Source organism: Dreissena polymorpha, chromosome 1 (genome assembly GCF_020536995.1).
Source record: "Dreissena polymorpha isolate Duluth1 chromosome 1, UMN_Dpol_1.0, whole genome shotgun sequence".
Taxonomy (NCBI): Eukaryota; Metazoa; Mollusca; class Bivalvia; order Myida; family Dreissenidae; genus Dreissena; species Dreissena polymorpha.
The window spans coordinates 134,752,809-134,773,136 of NC_068355.1; the positions used below are offsets into that span (position 1 = coordinate 134,752,809).

Genomic DNA, 20,328 nt, shown 5'->3' on the forward strand with positions numbered 1-20,328 from the left:
TCATTCATACGTCGGCACGGTTAGAAAAAGATAAATTATTTCCTTGACACTTCAGAAAATTTGCGACCGCTTGTGTTTTGTTTTCAATTCTTCAACAAAATTTCGGTAATTATCGGACATAATTTGCTTCCAAATATCGAAGTTCTTGATTATTTTATTGTCAAGGACTATCAAGTAATGTATACATCGTGTGAAATTTGTTTGCGTGTAGTAAATGTTGCATTTTTATTGTATTTTGGTTGAGAATCGATGTCGATGTTTTGCAACTTTGGGGCAGGAAGTTTCGTTTCAAACTTTCAGATTTACGTTGTATTCATATACAAATTAAAACTCCTGACAAAATGTGTGAAAATATGTGTATTAGTACGATTATGACTTAAACCCTAGATCTGGTTATCTCTGTAATGTACGTAACATTTATGTAATTTATTTGTGTTTTTTCTATTTGTTCAAAACAAATCAAACAAAATGTATTTATTGTCGGTATGAGATTACATGGCAAAAACACATTGTAAAGCAACATGTTCTTAACTAATTAAAATTGTATGGACTAAAAAACTGGATTTAAACACTTGCCTCTAGCTAGGTTTAACAATTATTGGGACAATACGAAAACACCAATTAACCCAATTAACCCAATTAACAAGGGTCTTTTTAAGTGTGCGTTTTTTTGCTTGTTTTTCAGAATGCATCATGGAGGGTTTCCCTTCATGTTCGAAAGACTCGATCAACATCGTGTTGAGACACCTCCTGAAGCCACCGAGAAACATTTTCAATAATAATTAATATGTATATTTCTGTATTTTTATAGTTGCATTCATGTATACAAGAAACAAATATACACTTATTATGATAGACTTAACAATTGTTCTGTAAAAAGAATAAAGTCAGTGCATATATCTTAGTTTATAAAGCATAAGTCACATTTATATTATTCGATAGTACTACTCCTTCAACTAATAAAATGTTATACATTATTTCTTTACCTAATTTGTATTTTATTTATTCTTTTTTCATTTAGGTGACAGTCAAACTGAGGATGCAATGTGCCATCAGTATCCATAAAACAATGACTAATTGTAAATTATTTTCCACCATTTGCCATCGTCTGTGGCAAACGGTGTAAAATATGACACCGTTTTCCAATAGATGGCAAACGGTGGCATTTTGTCCAAATAATCCACCGTTTGCCATCGTCTGTTGCAAACGATGTAACATTTCACATCGTTTTCCACTGGATGGCTAACGATGGCATTTTGTTTCATTACTCCACCTTTTGCCATAAAATGGCACCAAATGCCAACGATGATGTAAATTCTTCCACTGTCCTCTTTTTTTCACTGTTTGCCATCGATTTTCATCGAATTTGATGTTCCAATACTCCACCGTTTGCCACTCTTTTTTCCATGTAAAACGATGAAAATCGGTGTTAAATCTACAGATGGGAAGTGACCTAGTTTTTGACCCAGCATGACCCAGTTTCGAACTCGACCAAGATATCATTGGGACAAATCTTCTTACCAAGTTTCATGCAGATCAGACAATAAATGTTTCCACTAGAGTGTTCACAGTGCAAAATGTTGACGACGAAAGACGGACGACGGACCAAAGGTGATCACAAAAGCTCACCATAAGCACGTTGTGCTCAGGTGAGTCAAAAATAGGTAAATATCTGAAAAAGTTAAGAAACAAAACTCCGGAAACGAACACCGGACGGACAGACGGACAGACAGTGCGACTGCTATATGCTACCCTATCGGGGGCATAAGAAAGAAAATGTAATAAGATCGATTAGACAGAATGAGATCAGTTGTGAAACGTTGTAAATGGATTGGTAATTTCCAGTTAAACAAGTGACCCCGTGACCTTGTTTTTTGCCCGGCATGGCCCATGTTCATACTTGGCCTTAAGATCATCTAGATACAACTTCTGACCAAGTTTGGTGAAGATCCGATGAAAACTACTTGCATTAGAGAGCGGACAACATGTTGAATGTTTAAATTGCACCAAGTGACCCCTTTACTTAGTTTTTGACCCGGCATATCCCATATTCAAACCTGATCTAGACATAATCTTGGTACAACTTCTGACCAAGTTTGGTGAAGATCGCATGAAAACTACTTGAATTAGAGAGCGGACACCATGCTCAAAGTTTAAAACGTACTAAGTGACCCCGTGACCTAGTTTTTGACCTACCATGACCCATATTTGAACTTGGCCTAGACATCATCTAGATACAACTTCTGACCAAGTTTGGATGAAGATCGGAGGAAAACTACTTGAATTAGAAAGCGGACACCATGCTCAATGTTTAAAATACACTAAGTGACCTAATTAACTAGTTTTTGACCCGGCATGACCCATATTCGAAATTTACCTAGACATCATCTAGATACAACATCTGACCAAGTTTGGTGAAGATCGGATGAAAACAACTTGAATTAGAGAGCGGACACTTAAAACGGACCGACAGACCGGCAGACCGACTGTCCGATCGACCGACCGACAGACAAGCTCACTCTTATAACCCCCCCCCTCAACTGTTCAATATTGTGATGAATGAGATGCAAACTAAACAAAATTGAGTTGCGAAATGTGTCAAATTGTGGAAGGCTGAGTTGCGAACATCTAAATGTTGTAAAACAAGTGGGTCATGGACCCTAAGGCGCTCACCTGAGACCCGAAGGAGTTCAAAATTATAAAAGTACTTCATGAAACATAAATATCATCATAAGGTTCACAAGAAGAAATTTGCTCGCCCCTGAAACCATTCTCTTCAGAGCACCGGAACCATTTTCAAACTAAATCAAGATATTATAGGAACATAGGTTCTCAGCATGTTTCATTAGGATTGAACTAAAATGTGAATAATAGAGAGTTCACAAAGTTTTACTATAGCAATAATAAGAAATCTGCCACCCACCTCAGGGACTTGCTTTTAAACCAACTTGAACTATTTTCAGACTCACCTTGCAAAGATATTTCCAATTAAAACAACAATCAACCCTAATTAAAACACAAATCTTTGATAATCACACCAAAACTACCGACTTCATCGATAAACTGTGTGCCATAACAATTTGTATTCCACTCTTATCAGTCTGAAGTTCTTTGATGTGAGTTCCCAGCTGGGGCCTATTTCTAGAGACTAAGGGCATTTAAGCTGCAAGCCTGTTAGACAGTCACCACATTACCATTTCAAAAGGCATCAATGAATACTACTGTACCCGAACGATTCAGGCAAAATCAATACAGAATTAATTATTTGCTGATAAGCAGGTGGCTGAATGGGATCAATTCGAGAGGTAAGATTGCATTCCTGACAAGCCATGCATTCATAATTGGAGGTCAAACACTATTCAAATTTATATACAGTAGTTTCTCCCCGAAGTAATTTTCTGTCAAATCAATATTAATACTTGACATTTTGTGAATATTTAATAAAGGGTTTTCCGACGGCATAAATATGTTTGTTGCACTTCATCCCTACCAATCATCATCATAATAATACTCTTCAGAAAGGAATTTGTATATGAAAACTGTATTACTAATAAGGTTTTACTGCGCTGAAAGCAGAAATGATATGTTTGTCAAACGTCTCCTTTATCGCATATTTCTCATGAACAACTGGGAATTTCTTGAATTACCATCACAACACAGGGCTCTCTTTTCTATTTTTGTAAAGTAAAAGTTAGACGCTCAATTTATTTGGAAAAAATTCCATAACTTTAAACATTGTGAGAAATTTAGTCACAAACTTCTCAACATTTTACAAACGATTATAGTCATATACTTGTAGAAATTATGAAATAATGTTTTTGTACGTATAAACATAGTAAAATGTCATCATATTTTCATTGGCTAACATCATACATCATCTGATCAACAAAATTCTGACAGGTTAGCTGTTTGTCAATCATAGCAAAGTCCATTGTCAATATCTTTGACAAACATTAAAAAGTTTGTATATGATTGTGTTGTCTGTTGTTTGGCTGGATACATTATTATGCATTGATTTGTTTTCTCTTGTAAGCCATATATTTTTACCAAGTTTGAAACCTTTGTCAATAACAATTGTGCCATGTCACATGCAAATAGGATTCCCTTTAAATAACAAATATTTACGATGTTTGAACTTGTAATGCATTTCATGCAATTCAACAAATCTGCAACTCCGCCCCATGCGGACTGTTTTAACAAAGGATCTCAAGTTTTTCTATACAATTTACTTATGTTTTAATGCACTGGTGTGGTTTATTAGCCGAGCTTAAGTTACAAAACTGTTTCATACGTTTAATTCCTTAACAAAGCCCTAAAAAAGTTTGTGACAGACAGACGGATGACTGGACTGATGGGCGGACTGATACAAAAGTATATCCGTCCGCCGTTAGCAGGGATAATTATAATCCATTACAACAAGTATTACCGTTACCTGAGTAGGAAACCAAATTTGCGAATCAGAAATAAAAACAAAACACAGCAACACAAATTGTACTTTTGAATATAAAATGTCTGTTCAATGTCAAACAGTTTGCAAATGCTGTTTTTGTAAAATATGTTGGATATATTAGATCTGTAAAATGCTTGCGTCGAAATTGTGAGATGGCTGACCCGGGCCACATGTAAAGAAGGAAAAAAGGCCTGCAACATTTACAGGTTTTGATTGCAGAATAACTCCAGGATTTACTGCAGATCATCACATGATTTATCCCCAAATAACCTTTAATTTTTATACTCTGTCTACAAAAAATAGGTAAGGGTGTTGGTAGAATGATAATTAATTAAAGCAAATTTGAACCAAAATGTTTGCTCAAGCCATTCTAATTAGGCACGGGGAAATTATTGCTTATATTGAGGTATGAAAATGATTGAAAAACAAATGATTACAATTTTATATGCAGTAATATGCAAGTACTTTACTGCTATATATGGTCTAGGAGATAACATAGCACATTGATTAATTCTAAGTGAATTAACAATGCATTTCAGTCATTTACAAATAGTTTGCAAAGTATCTTGTGGAGCTTGTTTAAAATTGCTTCATAAGTGTACGAATTGAATCTTCTGAAAATAAACCTCTTTAACCATTGATGGGTTTTCATACTCAAAATATTTTTTCCAATTCGTTCGAACAAAGAGTAAAACAAAGGCTCATTAGCGATAACTTAGAATAATAACATAAATCATGTCTATTTAATAATAAAGAATTATGTATAACATGTATAATTTGATTTAATTTCATAACTATTTTAACTAAATTAATGACCCTATCAACAAGAGAATTGTTGTTTACTCATGCATCTCGTTTATTCAGTAAATTGGACAGTTCGTTTTACCTTCACTGGACTGTATTTTTAAATAAAGATTGTCACGTATCATTGACGTCATGTCACAACAATTATAAACGCGTTTTCACTGTCAAATACCGAAAGTACGGTGTAATTGTACCCTTCTAATTCAAAGAAAATGACGCCAATATCTTGTTAACAAATATTTATATTGTTATTAAGGTTGCACGACCGCCTCGATAGCCTAGTGTTAGAACGTCCGCTTCGAGTGCGGGAGGTCGTTGGTTCGATCCCCGGCCGCGACATACCAAAGTCGTGAAAAATGGTACTAATGGCTTCCATGCTTGACGCTTAGCATTAAATGGATGGAACTAGGAAGATAAATCGAAGCAGCCAGGTAAGTATTCGTTAGTGGATACCTTGTTTGTCGCACAATAGCTGTATAGCTAATGTTACTTGTTGATTGTATGCGACGTTAAATAAAGCTTCTTTATCTGTATCTTTATAATGTTTATTTTTCCTGAATAGACGATCACTTATCCTTTTATCGTCTTCTTATAATAATACACGATTGCTAAGTATTGTTTTTAAAACCTTATCGGCAATAAAGATCTGTTGACTTTATCACGCACTCGTGTTTTGTCGCTGTGAATGTTTATTTTTCCTGAATAGACGATCACTTATCCTTTTATCGTCTTCTTATAATAATACACGATTGCTAAGTATTGTTTTTAAAACCTTATCGGCAATAAAGATCTGTTGACTTTATCACGCACTCGTGCTTTGCCGCTGTGAATGCAGCGGAATATTGCTACTTATAAATTTTTTTATTGTTACGTGCACCTGTTTCGTTTCAATCTCCACGCAGAGTTGTCTGTGAAGGCCTCAGCATGCCGTTTTGCCTAAAATTTGGGTAAAACTGAACAAACGCATTCAATGTATATTTGATTGGATATTTAAAATCGCATGCATTAAATTAAGAGATATGACTTTTAAATTTAAGATTCATCGGGCAAAAACTTGGTAGTATTAATGCATCTTCTTGGAACTATTTTTTTCTCATTTACGCAGATGGAATCATTCCGCGCACTTCACAAATGTAAAAAAAATGAACAAATTGAGTGACGTTAGGCAAAACTTCGACGGCAAACGTGTATTTACAGAGAGGAGACAGTCAGTTCTGTTGTATTTATCGAACAAATAAGGAGACCTAGTTGTACAGTATACGGGAAAATAATTTTTTTTAACATTTTACATTTTTAAATTCATGTTTAGAATGCGAATTTGTGATCAAATTTCATAGTAATTTTAGTATGGTCTAAGTTCTAACATTATGATTAGAAGTAGAAGGCTCTTGAACATTATTCATACGGACCAGTTGGTTTGTGTTAAAAATCAACATATTTCAGCATGTAGTCTTTATAATTATTACCGTATTACCCATGCATAGTTTTGTCCACCCTTTAAACTTAAAGATGACATCCATACACAGTTACACACCTGATTTTACCTCTTACAAAATAAATGTGAACCAAATGGACAAAAAGCAAATAGTGCTCTCAGGCTAGTGATTTAAATATATGACAGTTAAGACTGCCTGTGAAGAACGGCATATTTTAGATGATCAAATATCCTCCTTAGTACAATATGATCAGGCTCTGGTCGTTGTCGGTTCAGGTGCTACATGCACATGTACTTCACTTGAAAGTACCCAGGGTACTCTGAAGTATACTACAGTTTACCCGGCTTAGTAAAATACACTTAAATGCAACTTGCCATTCTCGGGGGTACTTTTTAGTATATTTTCCATACCCCGGGTACTTTGTAGTATACTTAAGTGTACACGGGGTACTAAAATGTTGTACCTGAGCCGACAATTACCAAATGGGCATTAAAAGTTACTGTCCTTTCTCAACACTCCAGTTTCAGATGAGCATAACTGAAATTACAAAGACGAGTTCAAACATTACCACCACCTGTAATTGTAGCGAACGGTCAACCTTTGACCCCTTAATTTATAGTCATCTGATCTACATGTATATACAGGAAATTCCACACTTCAACTATTTAATTATGTTGTACTTGTACTGAATGGTTTGATACTAGCAAATGTATATTTTTAAACATAACTGTTCGCAGACTTTGAGAAAAAAACTATTTCTTTTTCTATTAGATTCCTGTAATTATATTGGTGTTTTAGTACTTAGATATTTCAGTTGTGGTAGTAAAACAAAATTGGCATTCTTAAAAAAACAAAAACATGAGAACAAGTCCCTTAAAATGGTGGCATATTTCTGGTATATTAACAGAAAATAGCAAAACCATACTATCTTTTTTTTGGTGAACAGGTTATATCCACATAGGCGGTTCCAAGGGGATGGGGCGGACGCGGCGTGCGCCCCCTCCCATAAAATCGCCAAAGTAAAGTAAATTTATTTGATGTTTCATACTTAACTAGATCTAAATCACCTATTAAAACTCATTTTTCTTCTTTTTTGTAAGCAACATTTACCACTAATCACAATCGCTATGTATTTCGAAGGGAAATTTAGTAAATGAAAAAAGTATGTGGAGTTTATAGCAAAGTTTTTGTTTTATTGTGAAAAATCGACCGAAAATCGCCTTCATTCATTACTGACAGCTGGACGACCGGAATTACACACTTTGATTTTGGGGTCATATTTGTGAAACTTCAATCATTTGACTGCGGGAAATGAAAAACAGTAACCTATCAAATACGTTATTGATATATAATTTGGTTAACATATTGCTTTAAAATATGCTATTGCAGTCCTTTACTTTGCTAACAGATCACTTAAAATGCCTAGATGGCGGACATTTACAACATTTCGTAGACTTGAAAGATTTTCAGATCAGTTACCATTCATGTCCGTGCCAGCCGCATACTAATCAGAAATCCAAAAATAAAAGACGGGCAAAATCGGTACCGAAAGCAAACATCAGAATGTTTAGAAAGCTTTAACAATATCCATTCTCAAATGATTGTACATTCGAACGAACAAACGAATTTGTCCCCCCCTCAAACAACTCATTGGATTAACATTGATCTCAAAATCGAACCTGGAAGGAAAAATCCGGACAAGTGACACCTATGATAATTATGTCTATTGGACGCCTATTATAGAAATGTCAAAGTTAGCTGGTAGATTGTTTGGTAGTGAAATTATTCTGATGCAGGACTTTGTGAAGCATGGATATATTTTAAATGATTTTTTTAAGTTAACAACTTGATGAAACAGCATGCTTTGCACAAGAAACATCATTTAATATAAGATGCATTTTTCAGTAATGTAAAGTAAGAAATTGGTCACAAGCCTTAAATAAAAGACAAAAGGATGGTAACAAGAATTTCTCTTCTACTAATGTGGAGTTTCATTATACTTTTATTTTTGATACAATGTCTATTTTTAAATGTTGTGAGGAAAACTTGACATAGACCATGTGATCATACATATATATATATATATATATATATATATATATATATATATATATATATATATATATATATATATATATATATGATGTTGTTGTGTGTATTTTAATCATAAGTAGCAGACATGATAAGCGGTGATAGGCTGCTTTTGTAAAGGTAAATGCCAAGGCAAATTTAATTTACGACATACAAATCGTCATGTTTGAAAATTAGCCATGGGAAGTTGTGTTAAACTAAAAACCAGGCCTCGTTGTGGAAATGTTTTTCAACAAACACGAACCATATTTCAATCAGCCGAGAACTATGATATACCATCTTGATTATCTTACAACACTCTACTTCAGTTTTGAGTGTCACTGCAATCCTGGTGTTGGTGGTACTTTCAGTCCGGACTTAAAGTTAAAAATATTATACATAACGTTTGTGGGAATTTTTTAATACAATATTTGTGCAGCCATTTTTCCCATACCTCTTAGTCAAGAAGAACAGTTGTCACTTATTAGCTTAAGTATGCGCACTTGATAATGGCTTACAATGCATACTTGCTTGACAATTGTATGATTTCAAAAGAAAAAGAAAAAGTAAAACCTTTTAAAGGGCATATTATACGCTTCAATGCCACATAGAGCATATATTTAGTCCCTATATTATTTAAAACTCTTAATAAAAAAATGCATTTTTCCTTGTTTCACTGAGCCACCACAGGCATCTACAATAATTCCAGGGGAATTGTAATTAATATTATTATATTTGAACATTATTTCAGCAGTCAAATGGTAATATTACATTAAAAAATAGTTAAGAAGCCCCGTGTGTGTTTTTTGTCAAATTTGGGGCTGAAATTTCCCCCCATTCAACCTAAAAAAGTATATATTTTTCCCGCAAGACTGCCTAAACATCCCAATTAAAGGTTTCCCAAAAACGAATAAATACATAAATTTCAGCATTTAGTTTATTCCCCTATCAATGCTATAAGTTGAACTAAGAAAAAAGAAAAAAGAATACAAAACATTATTTATTCTCAATTTTTAAGTATTTGTAAGCAAGAAAAACAACATCAATTTCACAATTTTTGTCAAAACAACGTGTTTTTCCCCAGTCCAAAGCGACCATGCCCCATTACCAATGTTGAGAACACTGTCGGTATAGCAATGAAGTGTGTTGGATTTTAAAACATGGTATTGATTCGTTTTTGTAAAGCTCATTGTAATTAAATATAATTATTTCTATAAACATTAAATTTGTTTACATTTTTAGAGCAACTTGGTGTCGCTGATATGTATATTCGAACAGAGCATTTGAAACACTTTTGTCATTCTAAAGTATCTTGCCTGTGTGGACAATAAGTATTCTTCAAATAAGGATTACAGTTTTTACACTATATATGAGAACACATTTTGATTGAAAAACAGGTTGCTTTCTGGCTCATTTAATACAAATGCAATTTACGGATTTGGAATTTGCGCTCGGTTTTGGACAAAAATTATTTTTATACAAGTCTTTATAAAAATTCAAATACAAAACAACATCATATAACTTATAGTTAAATACTTTATTTGATATAATTGAAATTAAGTTGGGATATATAAATAATCATTAGATACGTCTTCCAAAAAAGAAAAAAAAAGAAAATTTTGAATGTTTTACCATTTCGCTTCGGGATGTGTTCATTTAACAGACTTGTAGATGGCCGTAAGTAGCAGTTTGCTTACCTCAGAAATGTGTTGAAAAATGGATTAAGAGCAGATCATTTATATTTTGCATATAAAGTTTAAATTCACCTTTGAGAATTGACCAGTTTTGGCGACTGGGGAACATAATTTGCTGAGGAACACTATCTGATGTCACATACCAAATATCAAAGCTCTGATCCATGTGCTTTAAGAGATTTTTGAAGTTATTTTGCTGTACTGATTGTTATTTTCGCTTTTTTAGTCCATATAGCCAAAGTGACTTTTCAGTGTGACCAGTATTGACCACAGGGCATGACTTGAATAAATCTGGTACAGGTCTATGATGTTGAATACCAAATATCAAGGCCCGAAACACATAAGGGCAACATGTAATGTTTTCTATGTATACCTATAACAAAAGTAGACCCGCCCCTTGACAGTCATGTTAATTGGTGAATCAAATAATTTGAACAAATTTGGTAGAGGATTTCTCAAGAAACATTTGTTCCAAATTAGAATATTGGTTTTTGACAAGATTGTACAAGTTTTTTCTATATATCAGGAAAACTATACCTTTCCAGTTTCCATTGCAACAACAGTTCTGCATGGAATAAAATAATTGCACAACTTTATGAAGGCTTCATACAAACACATATCGCTGCCAAGTTTCATACAGTCAATTTGGCCTGGCTGTCCTGGAGGAGATGTTGTTGGAATTGAAATTCTATGCAATAACGTAGGAATGATGACGGACATCATGGTATGCTAAAAGCCGGGTCTATTGAAGCAAACCTGGTTTGGTCTGAGGAAGATTGCTACACAGAACCTGACGCTTACAGTCCATATTTAGACAGTGAATCAATGAAAAACATTGATAAAGACTTAGTGAGAGATGCACTTTGATTGGCTTGATTATGCAGTAGTTAAAATCTGAAAATCTGTGCAAAATATACAAAATAACTATTTGCTACCTCAACAAGTTAAGAAACTCCTTTTATTTGTGGCACTTGTCTGGTGGAACACATTTGTACATGCTTTGTGAAGTTTTCTGCATGCGCGCCTCAGTCAGCCTATTGTTTTCCTGAACACTTGTTATTACTATGCACAAGTTATTTCCGACTAAAAAAATTAAACTACAGAATTCTTCCCAATATGTTTGCAATATAAACTTTCTTCCAATGTTTAACATTAATTAAGCAACTTATTACAATCAAAATGTAACAAAAGCTAGAGCTCATCACAATAATGATGAAGAATACCTCCTACAGACAACATATGTTGTAATATGTGAACTTGAATGAGAACTTTACCTAAAAATGTTATCCCCAGGTCATGATTGCCATTTTGACCAAAGGTGCATGATTAAACAAGATTTGTTTGTGAAACACTATGTCGTCCTTAAATTTGACCTTTGACCTTGAAGGATGACCTTAACCTTGACCTTTCACCACTCAAAATGTTCAACTCTATGAGATACGCATGCATGCCAAATATCAAGTTGCTATCTTCAATATTGCAAAAGTTATGACCAATCTTAAAGTTTGACGCAAACAAACCAACAACCAATAAACAGACAGGGCAAAAAAATGTCCTCCAGTATAGACTGGGGGACATAACAAAATATATACTGTGTAAAGGACTTCAATATAATGTTATTTTAAAATAATGATTATTCGGGTTCTTCGATGTGTACTGTGCAGGGTATTTTTTGGATCTTTAAATTTTCGGGTCGTATGTACAGCGTCTGACAGACATGCTCATGATACAAATAAAAGCCAAAAGTTTTACGTATATAAATAATAACCCTCCTCCGTCACAAACCCACATACATTGCAATTCTATAGTACATAAATACCCTAATGTTCACGAGCTGTTTGCATCTTGAAAATGTATTTCTTAGAAAAAGAGGCAGATGTTCCATGATTCAGATACACAGGTACAGGCTATTGCTTATGCTTATCTCCCGTATGTATTTCTTGTAGTAACATCACTGTTAGTAGTAGTAGAGTAAATCTTCACTGGAATGCTATTAAATATATAACCTCTAACTTGTGTTATTATTTGTCATTTGACTATATAGTTTACATTGTATAGCATTCCTTTCCACTACAACAATACAACACTAGAACAACTCAGCATCATTCAGGACTCTGATCCCAAAAGTTAAGTTCCAAAGTCAAAGGAAAACCATACAAGTGACTTATATTGTTTATATTTAGCCTTGTTCAGAGTTATCTGTCAGAAACGAAATCAGTTTCTTCACTTGACCTGTACTGTCACTAAGACCTTTTTATACTTGCTGTGTGTGTCATGAGAAGTTATCATCCCCTTAAAGGCCCATCATTGTATGACATCAGCCATATATGTTGGTCTTTGCCACATAGTGCATTAGATATATTACTCAGGATAGTATTAATTTATGTTTGTTTTGCATCAAGTTCAATATTGTTTCTACGTTAATGGATATACAAAGAGACACCATATGTTAACGTCAAACTGGACGAGGAGAACGCACAAAATAATTAACAATTGCTTGTTTCACTAATTAGTTATGTATAGGGTAAAATGCAGCCCATTAATTGTTGTATATTCACATGTAGATGAAAGAATAACGTCCATATAGGTTCGTTGCATGCGTTATATTAAGTTGTTACCTCTGGGCACGTGAGTTTGCACACGTATTTAAATATTTTGATATATTAACGAAGCAGATCTCTTAATTTGTTAGGTCTACAGACTATTGTATTGTTATACTAACTATATGAATTTAGTATATTAAGAATTGCTTACAAGTTTTTTAATATTTAGAAATCCAAGTTAATGCACTTAATGTTATGGCCTGACAGAATTACTCAACAAACTTTCTGGGCCGTTTTATACTCGAGTGATCAAAAACATCACTTTAAACGAGAATAATACAGAGTCTTTTTCGTGCTGTGTTGAGTCCGTGCCTGAAATAGCTTAAACTTGACCACAATGCAACGCAACAAAATGGCAGGGACTGGATCAGAAATGTTAGTGATCTGATGATAACATACGAAAAATGTACTGTTCTATGCATATTAAAACTGATATGCAGCGAACATTGAAAAGTACAGTCACTCAAATTAAGGCCCTTTAGTTTTCCTTTATGCAGGGCATATCAATACATGTAAAAGGAAAACTGCGCTGCCCTCTGGTAGCAATGTTATCCAAGGAACCGGAACCATTTTTGAACTCAGATATAATTAGAGCAAATGTTCTGTTTCAAATTTCATGAAGATTTGACAATATATTTGACTTATTGAGTGTTAAAAAGGTTTCACAATAACCAGCAACGGAAAACTGCCCCGCCCTCTTGCGGCCATGTTTTTCAACGAACTTAAATCCTTTTCGGACACAGCCGAGATATTTTTAGAAAAAATGTTCTGGCCAGGTTTCATGAAGATTGGACTATAAATAAGAATTCTAGAGTTTTGATAAGGATTAACGATAGCCATATATAAGGAAAACTGCCCCGACCTCTGGTGGCCATGTTTTTCAACGGACTGGAACCCTTTTCGAAATCAGTTGAGATATTATTGGAACAAATGTTCTGACAAATGTATTACGTTAGCTCCCAAATTGCCATTTTATGAACAGCCAGTTTATTTTAAAAATCTTCAGTACATTCTAACAAATTGCACGATTGATGGGCATATTAAAACGTAAAATTAACTAATAATTATTACAAAATATAGTATTATTTTCCACTATGACATAAAAGATATGTATTCAATATTAAAAATAATTGAATACTCACTCAATATGTCAGCATTGTTTTCGAAGTTCTCCGCCGTAGCAATGTTCGTTGTTGACACTATCTTCATTTCATTTTGCTGAAACACATTTCAAAAAATTATAATACGGTGAAGCTATCAGATGTATTTTTGATCACAAAAGTGTTATAATTGAATATATTATACACATATTTTAAGGTTTAATAAGGAATATTCTGTACATTCCTTATTTTTTAAGGCGCTACATGCGTTTGCTCTATAATAGGTGGCATTGAGGTTTGAAAATATGACAATTCACGCGTGATATTGGAGAACGATAACATGTTATCCTCATCAAGGCGCGAGAAGAAATATGATATTGACCGGAATTCGACAATGACTTAAGCTTAAATTCCGGCACTTTTCAAAAACTAGCGTTTAAAGTATTTTGTAATATCTGTGTATACTTTTAGTATAATAAGCTCTTTCCATTACTTTTTCAAAGTGATGGCATGTTTTGAAATTATGATTGCATTTGTAAACTTTGTTCATAAACACATTGACATGGTTCCTTTTGTAGAGGATTTAAAAAATCCAATTAATCACCCAGTGTTAGTGTTAAATCAATTCGTATATGCTAGTGTCTTTTTATGCCCCCGGATCGAATGATAGGGGGTATATTGTTTTTGGCCTGTCTGTCTGTCTGCCATTGTCTGTGTCTGTCTAAACACTTAACCTTGCTCATAACTTTTGCAATATTGAAGATAGCAACTTGATAGTAGTCATGCAATAGTATCACATGGAGCTGCACATTTTGAGTGGTGAAAGGTGAAGGTCATCCTTCAAGGTCAAATGTCAAATATATGGCTTCAAAGCGGCGCAGTAGGGGGCATTGTGTTTCACAAACACAGCTCATTTTACTTATAATTTGTCTAAATGTATATATAAACAAAGTAAAACAGCATATTACTAGTTTAAATTGTGGACAAGATTACTCCAAAATTTATGTCTCATAACATATTGTGGTTAATTTTACATGATATTTATCTGTATAGGTACCTATATTTCGAAGTTATACCAACACCAATACCAATAATATTATGCCAAATGCTCATAAATACCGGAAGGCATTGATATGCCTACAAAACTGTATTTAATGTGGTAATTAATTGTTTTGTACTTTTTTCTTTATTTTCTTCTTTTAAAAAGGGCATTAACGGTAATGATTTCGAAAAAATACTTAAAACACTTTTTAAATGGAACTAATCGTACTTGTTATCTGGTAATGTGCATTTTTCAACAGGTGAATACACTTTAAAGTATATCAGATATTGTAATACAATACTTTGGTTATACATAACCATACCCTTTTAAATAATGTCTTTTTTAACAAATAATACCCTTTTAAATAATCTTTTCATTCAACGGTGACACTTAAATAACATGAGCAACAAGAATATGACATATAATTTGTGCTCATGTGCTTTTAAGATTACAGTATTTTATTCATATGAATCATGAGTTCTGCTCAAAAAAGTGCATAAGCCACATATGTTTTCTGGTATAAAATTTACTGGTACAATTCAATGAAAGATCATGAGCAAATTAACTGGTTGCTTCACCCTGCTGCTTTTTAACTCCAACTTGATTTCGTTCTGGTCAACACACATATATGTTAATGTGACTTCACTTGCATTCATTATGACCAAAATATATATGGCCAAAGTCAGTTTTGCAGATGTGCCATTAAATCTGAACTGTGCCTAGTTTAAACCCTTATCTGATTTAATATTCCTGATTTGATTTACTCTTTGGTAAATCTTAGTTTGATACAGTAATCGTATGATATTCAAGTTGTGTTTAATTTTTTTAATAATTTATCTCTGTTAACAAGTGTTAATTGTTTCATGAATTCAGATACAAGACCATAAAAATAGAAAAAATGGCAGTAGAAATAAGATGATTATATGAGTTGATATGGTGGCGATCGGCAGAGAAACCCCAGCCCAGGTCGCGACGTAAACAAACCTTAACATATCTGTATATCGGGAGCTTTTATTTAAGTAAATTGTATTGATATTATTTTTGAATGATCATATACTAAAATGCAGAAGTTGTTTCATATTACAATTGAAAGTCTATATTTATTAATCAAATCAATAATCAATCTCATGGCTGTTTTTCTTGATTTGGGGAATGGGCATGGCCTTCCATTTGGAGGAAAAAAATATCGACAAAAATGAAACATGAGAAGACATTTTCAAAAGTAAGCTTGACATATTGGGAAAATTGCATCATTTTAACGAAATTCTCTTTGGGGTATTTCTGAAGGGGCTTTCTCTTGACGGAAGGGGTCTAAAGAAGGAAAAAAAATCCCCGAATCTTATTTTAAAAAAAGAGATCTTTTTGTGTTGGAAGGTTTGAATTAAACAAAGTTACTGTACTTTAATGACAGTTGTTGAGTAAGTTGGATTGGCATGGACTGGACATGCATATACATAATGTTTATGTAGCGGAGAGAATCAGACAAGTTACACATATTAATGTCGTATAAAAGATATTACCGGTAAGTTAATATAAAATAATTATTAATTATTACATTTATTGACTGTAAAAAAGGCTGTCAAATTTGATATGGAGTCTGCATTAAGCGATTAGAAGTCCCTTGACAATGAAGTGAGTTATCAGGATATTCTCTGAAGACACCTAGTATTGGTTCTACCCAGGAAATGGACTCAAGTTTCTCAATAGGCCTCACACTTTCAGTGCAATCAAGATAAAGAAAACGGTTTACAATTAAAAAATATGTGTGATAGAATGACAAACATGTCATTAAATCCAACATTCTGCACAATCTTGGTGGTTAGTCGACCGTAAGTGAACTGTCAATAGCACCAAAAAATGAAAATGAAACACTAGTCTTATGCATATAAATTATGCTGATGATAATTCAGCATGATGATACATAATTAGATATTTCTCAATTCCATTTTAAGCATTTTCTACCAAAAAATCTATTAATTATCGATAACAGCCACGTGTTAGTCGCTTCAGTCTTGACCACTCATGTATTAATGTATTCATACGCTAGTTTATAAAACAGCTGATTCGCGCGCTTTGGGTCACAGTATTGTTTGACACGATCGATCTTTCATTGATCAGAACATTTGAGATAATTTCCACTAACAATTCCACTTCCAGTTCAATGACTTCGAACGCTGTTGGAAATTACACTATTCCACAGTCGAACTGTAGCTAATAAAAGTAAAGTTACCTACTTTGTGTTATAAACATCTTATTCCGCTGTAATTAAAGAGCTTCATATTTTTTTTTACATTTTCTCCAGTATTTTAATTGTATTGCTCATGAGCGCGGCCATATTGGAAGTAGTTCATTTAAAATTGCGACCTCTACAGCAGAGACGGATCTATGTAATAAGTCTTCTACTGATCAAGAGTGTCATTCGATAAGCAGTTTTTTTGCCATTTTAGTTGTTCTCAAGAAAGACATAATGGACAATTGATTAACGTTGACAACACGGTATTGCTTGCAAATGAGGAAACAAACAACGAACTACTATAGTATCATGATAAGACGGAAATCGTTATCTTACCACAAATGTTTGCCTTCTCCGTAAGTTGGTATGGACATCGTTCTTGAAAGACTTAATAGGCTACCGAAATTCGCCAGTTTACTATAAATAACACAATTTGTCTTAACTTTAACATCGAAAAGTATTGTGCTTATATGTTTCATGTTTAAGAAACAATGAGATTTGTTAAGATCCGCGTCATGAGTAAATAAAGTGTGATTTGAATGTGTGGAAAGAAAACTGCGTGATAATCAAATTTTATAATACCATATTTTTCGATGGTGAAAAAATGAACTCATTATAAGCAATATCAGGACACATATGATGATCTCCCGTATTACAATTTTTGTTTACGAATATGTACGTGTGGTCTGAATATACGTGCTCATCATAATACTCATTTCATGCGGTGAATATGCGACTAAAATGTGACAAAAGCACAACAAAAATTTGATTTTTTTAAATTTAATTATTTTAAAAACATACTTTTTCTAACTTTATTTGAATGTCAGGATATTATATGATAGCGTTTCCGATCGTCAACATCTTTTAGCTGACGATTAAAGTTGTGAATGTAAACAAATCCAAGGTGTTTCTCTATAAAATTTAAAAGAGCTCGTTCAGCAGCTGTAGTGTGCACGTCGCGACTGGGGGAAGAATCAACCACAGAAGATTTTCTTGCAGAATTCTCCGAAGACTCGACAAGCAGAATGGTAATTGTTCGTAGGTGGATAGTGGTTTCACTGCATCGTCTGATGAGGGTCGGATAGGGGAACTTCTGCGGGCGGCTCTGCTAATCCAGAGAGTACCGTAATCACTCGAGCCGGACGTTTTACCCGGCTGAATTCGCTGACTCTCAGAACTTGGAAGGATCGCAAAGCGGACTGGTAATTTCCGTAGGTGGATAATGGTTTAATTACATCGCCGGAACAGGGACGGGAGCAGCGGCGCAGCGAAGGTGGCAGCGTAGAGGACGGACGGGGCGGACCTGGGGCAGAGATGCAAACCAGGACTTCGAAGGGTTGGCCCTATGCAAATAATGTAATTGTCCCAGGACGGCGGTACCAAGTACACTCAACGTGCTGGGGAAACCGTATTGGTGTTCGGGTCGAATTTGTTAAAGTCTAGAACGGCAATTACGGCGGCGCAGTGCGCGAGGTGCAGAAAGAAGGTCTTTTATAATTGTCAGCACTCCAGGCAACCAGGCATGAGTTACCTTTAAATGGGCTCACAGTGCACATTAAGGTCTCATTGGCCACCGTGCACTGGTCTATTTGGACCCAAATTATTTCTTTGGCGAATACACGGACAGCCGGGGTAAATTTCACCTAATTTGGCTCAACATGAAATATTTTCCCCTGAAAGATTACAGGGGCAGGTCTGCACAAGATGTAGTCGAGAAGACTCAGCGATGAACTATAAATGAACTCTGAATTAAAAACTCACTTTAAAGGATTACTATGTACATTCTTTAATGCGTAATCTTCATAAACATTCCATCGGGTAATAGATAAGAGATAGCATGACCTGCGTATAGAATATTCGAGTCACATTACACTGTCATGTGTGCTGACACAGATGCGTCACGAGAAATTCTCAGGTTACCGTCTAGTCGCTAACCTGTGATGTTCGCCGTCTAATCGTTAAGGAGAATGCATATGAGGAAGGGGTTAACTGGTGACTATTGACCTCGGCCAATGAAGTAAGTGTATACCGCAGATAGATAAACAAATAATTAGAGTTGTACCATTTTCGTAATTTAAAACGGTAATTAATACATTACATGTAAGGCAATGTCGGGCATCATCATCACAACTTTTAACTGTAAGCAATAAGTACTTGTTTAAAGTCAAAAGCAAATGGTGAGCACTTGAATCCTTATTGCGAGTAAGTTGTGAAAGCAATCATCTTTAAACAATTTACTAGGAAGCAATTTAAGTCCATTCGTACGCATCTTAAAGGTACACCATTCACTATACATGAAGACCATGTAAAACATGTGTTTTAATAAGAGCGACACATTGTTGTTGTTGTCTGTCAATGTTCCACGCATGAAATCGTGCGTATTGCAACAGACTAGATGCTGTTACTAAATGTTACGTGCAACTCAGTACATGAAGAATTTTATGATGCAAATTTTCAATCTGAATAAATGCACACTATTAGAAAGTACTGATCCAGTGAAACTATTGAACATATACGTCAATTAAAGGCTTGGGGGAGTAGAGGAGTTACAGGTTACTGCCAGTACACGAACATGAATTGAAATGAAATGGAAATAAATAAAATTGACCATTTAATTTCAGGTGACACATATTATATATATTTAATGTGGTATGCTTGAGAATTTAATACAATGCTCGCTGATACCGATACATTTAGTATTATAATCATGTTGTGGTTCATTCTTCGTTAAACTCACACCAAGCGACACATGTACACTCATGCATAGAGCAAATTAGCTTATGAACTGGGTCGTCATCGTAACGCTGAAAAATGGCTACTACTTTTTTTCTTAGCACCAACGTTGATATACGTTGAATATCTTTTTTTCATCTTTGTAATCAAAAGTGGATTTTCT

General features: G+C 34.3%; 1 protein-coding gene across 1 annotated transcript in view; it reads right to left on the reverse strand.

The window, feature by feature from the left end:
- LOC127850871 (uncharacterized) overlaps nt 1-20,328 on the reverse strand; it is an 82,138-nt gene that overhangs the window by 28,741 nt on the left and 33,069 nt on the right. The window contains exon 11 of the mRNA XM_052384239.1: nt 14,200-14,275. Within this exon, the coding sequence (XP_052240199.1) occupies nt 14,200-14,275 (76 nt within the window). The remainder of the gene's footprint in view (nt 1-14,199; nt 14,276-20,328) is intronic.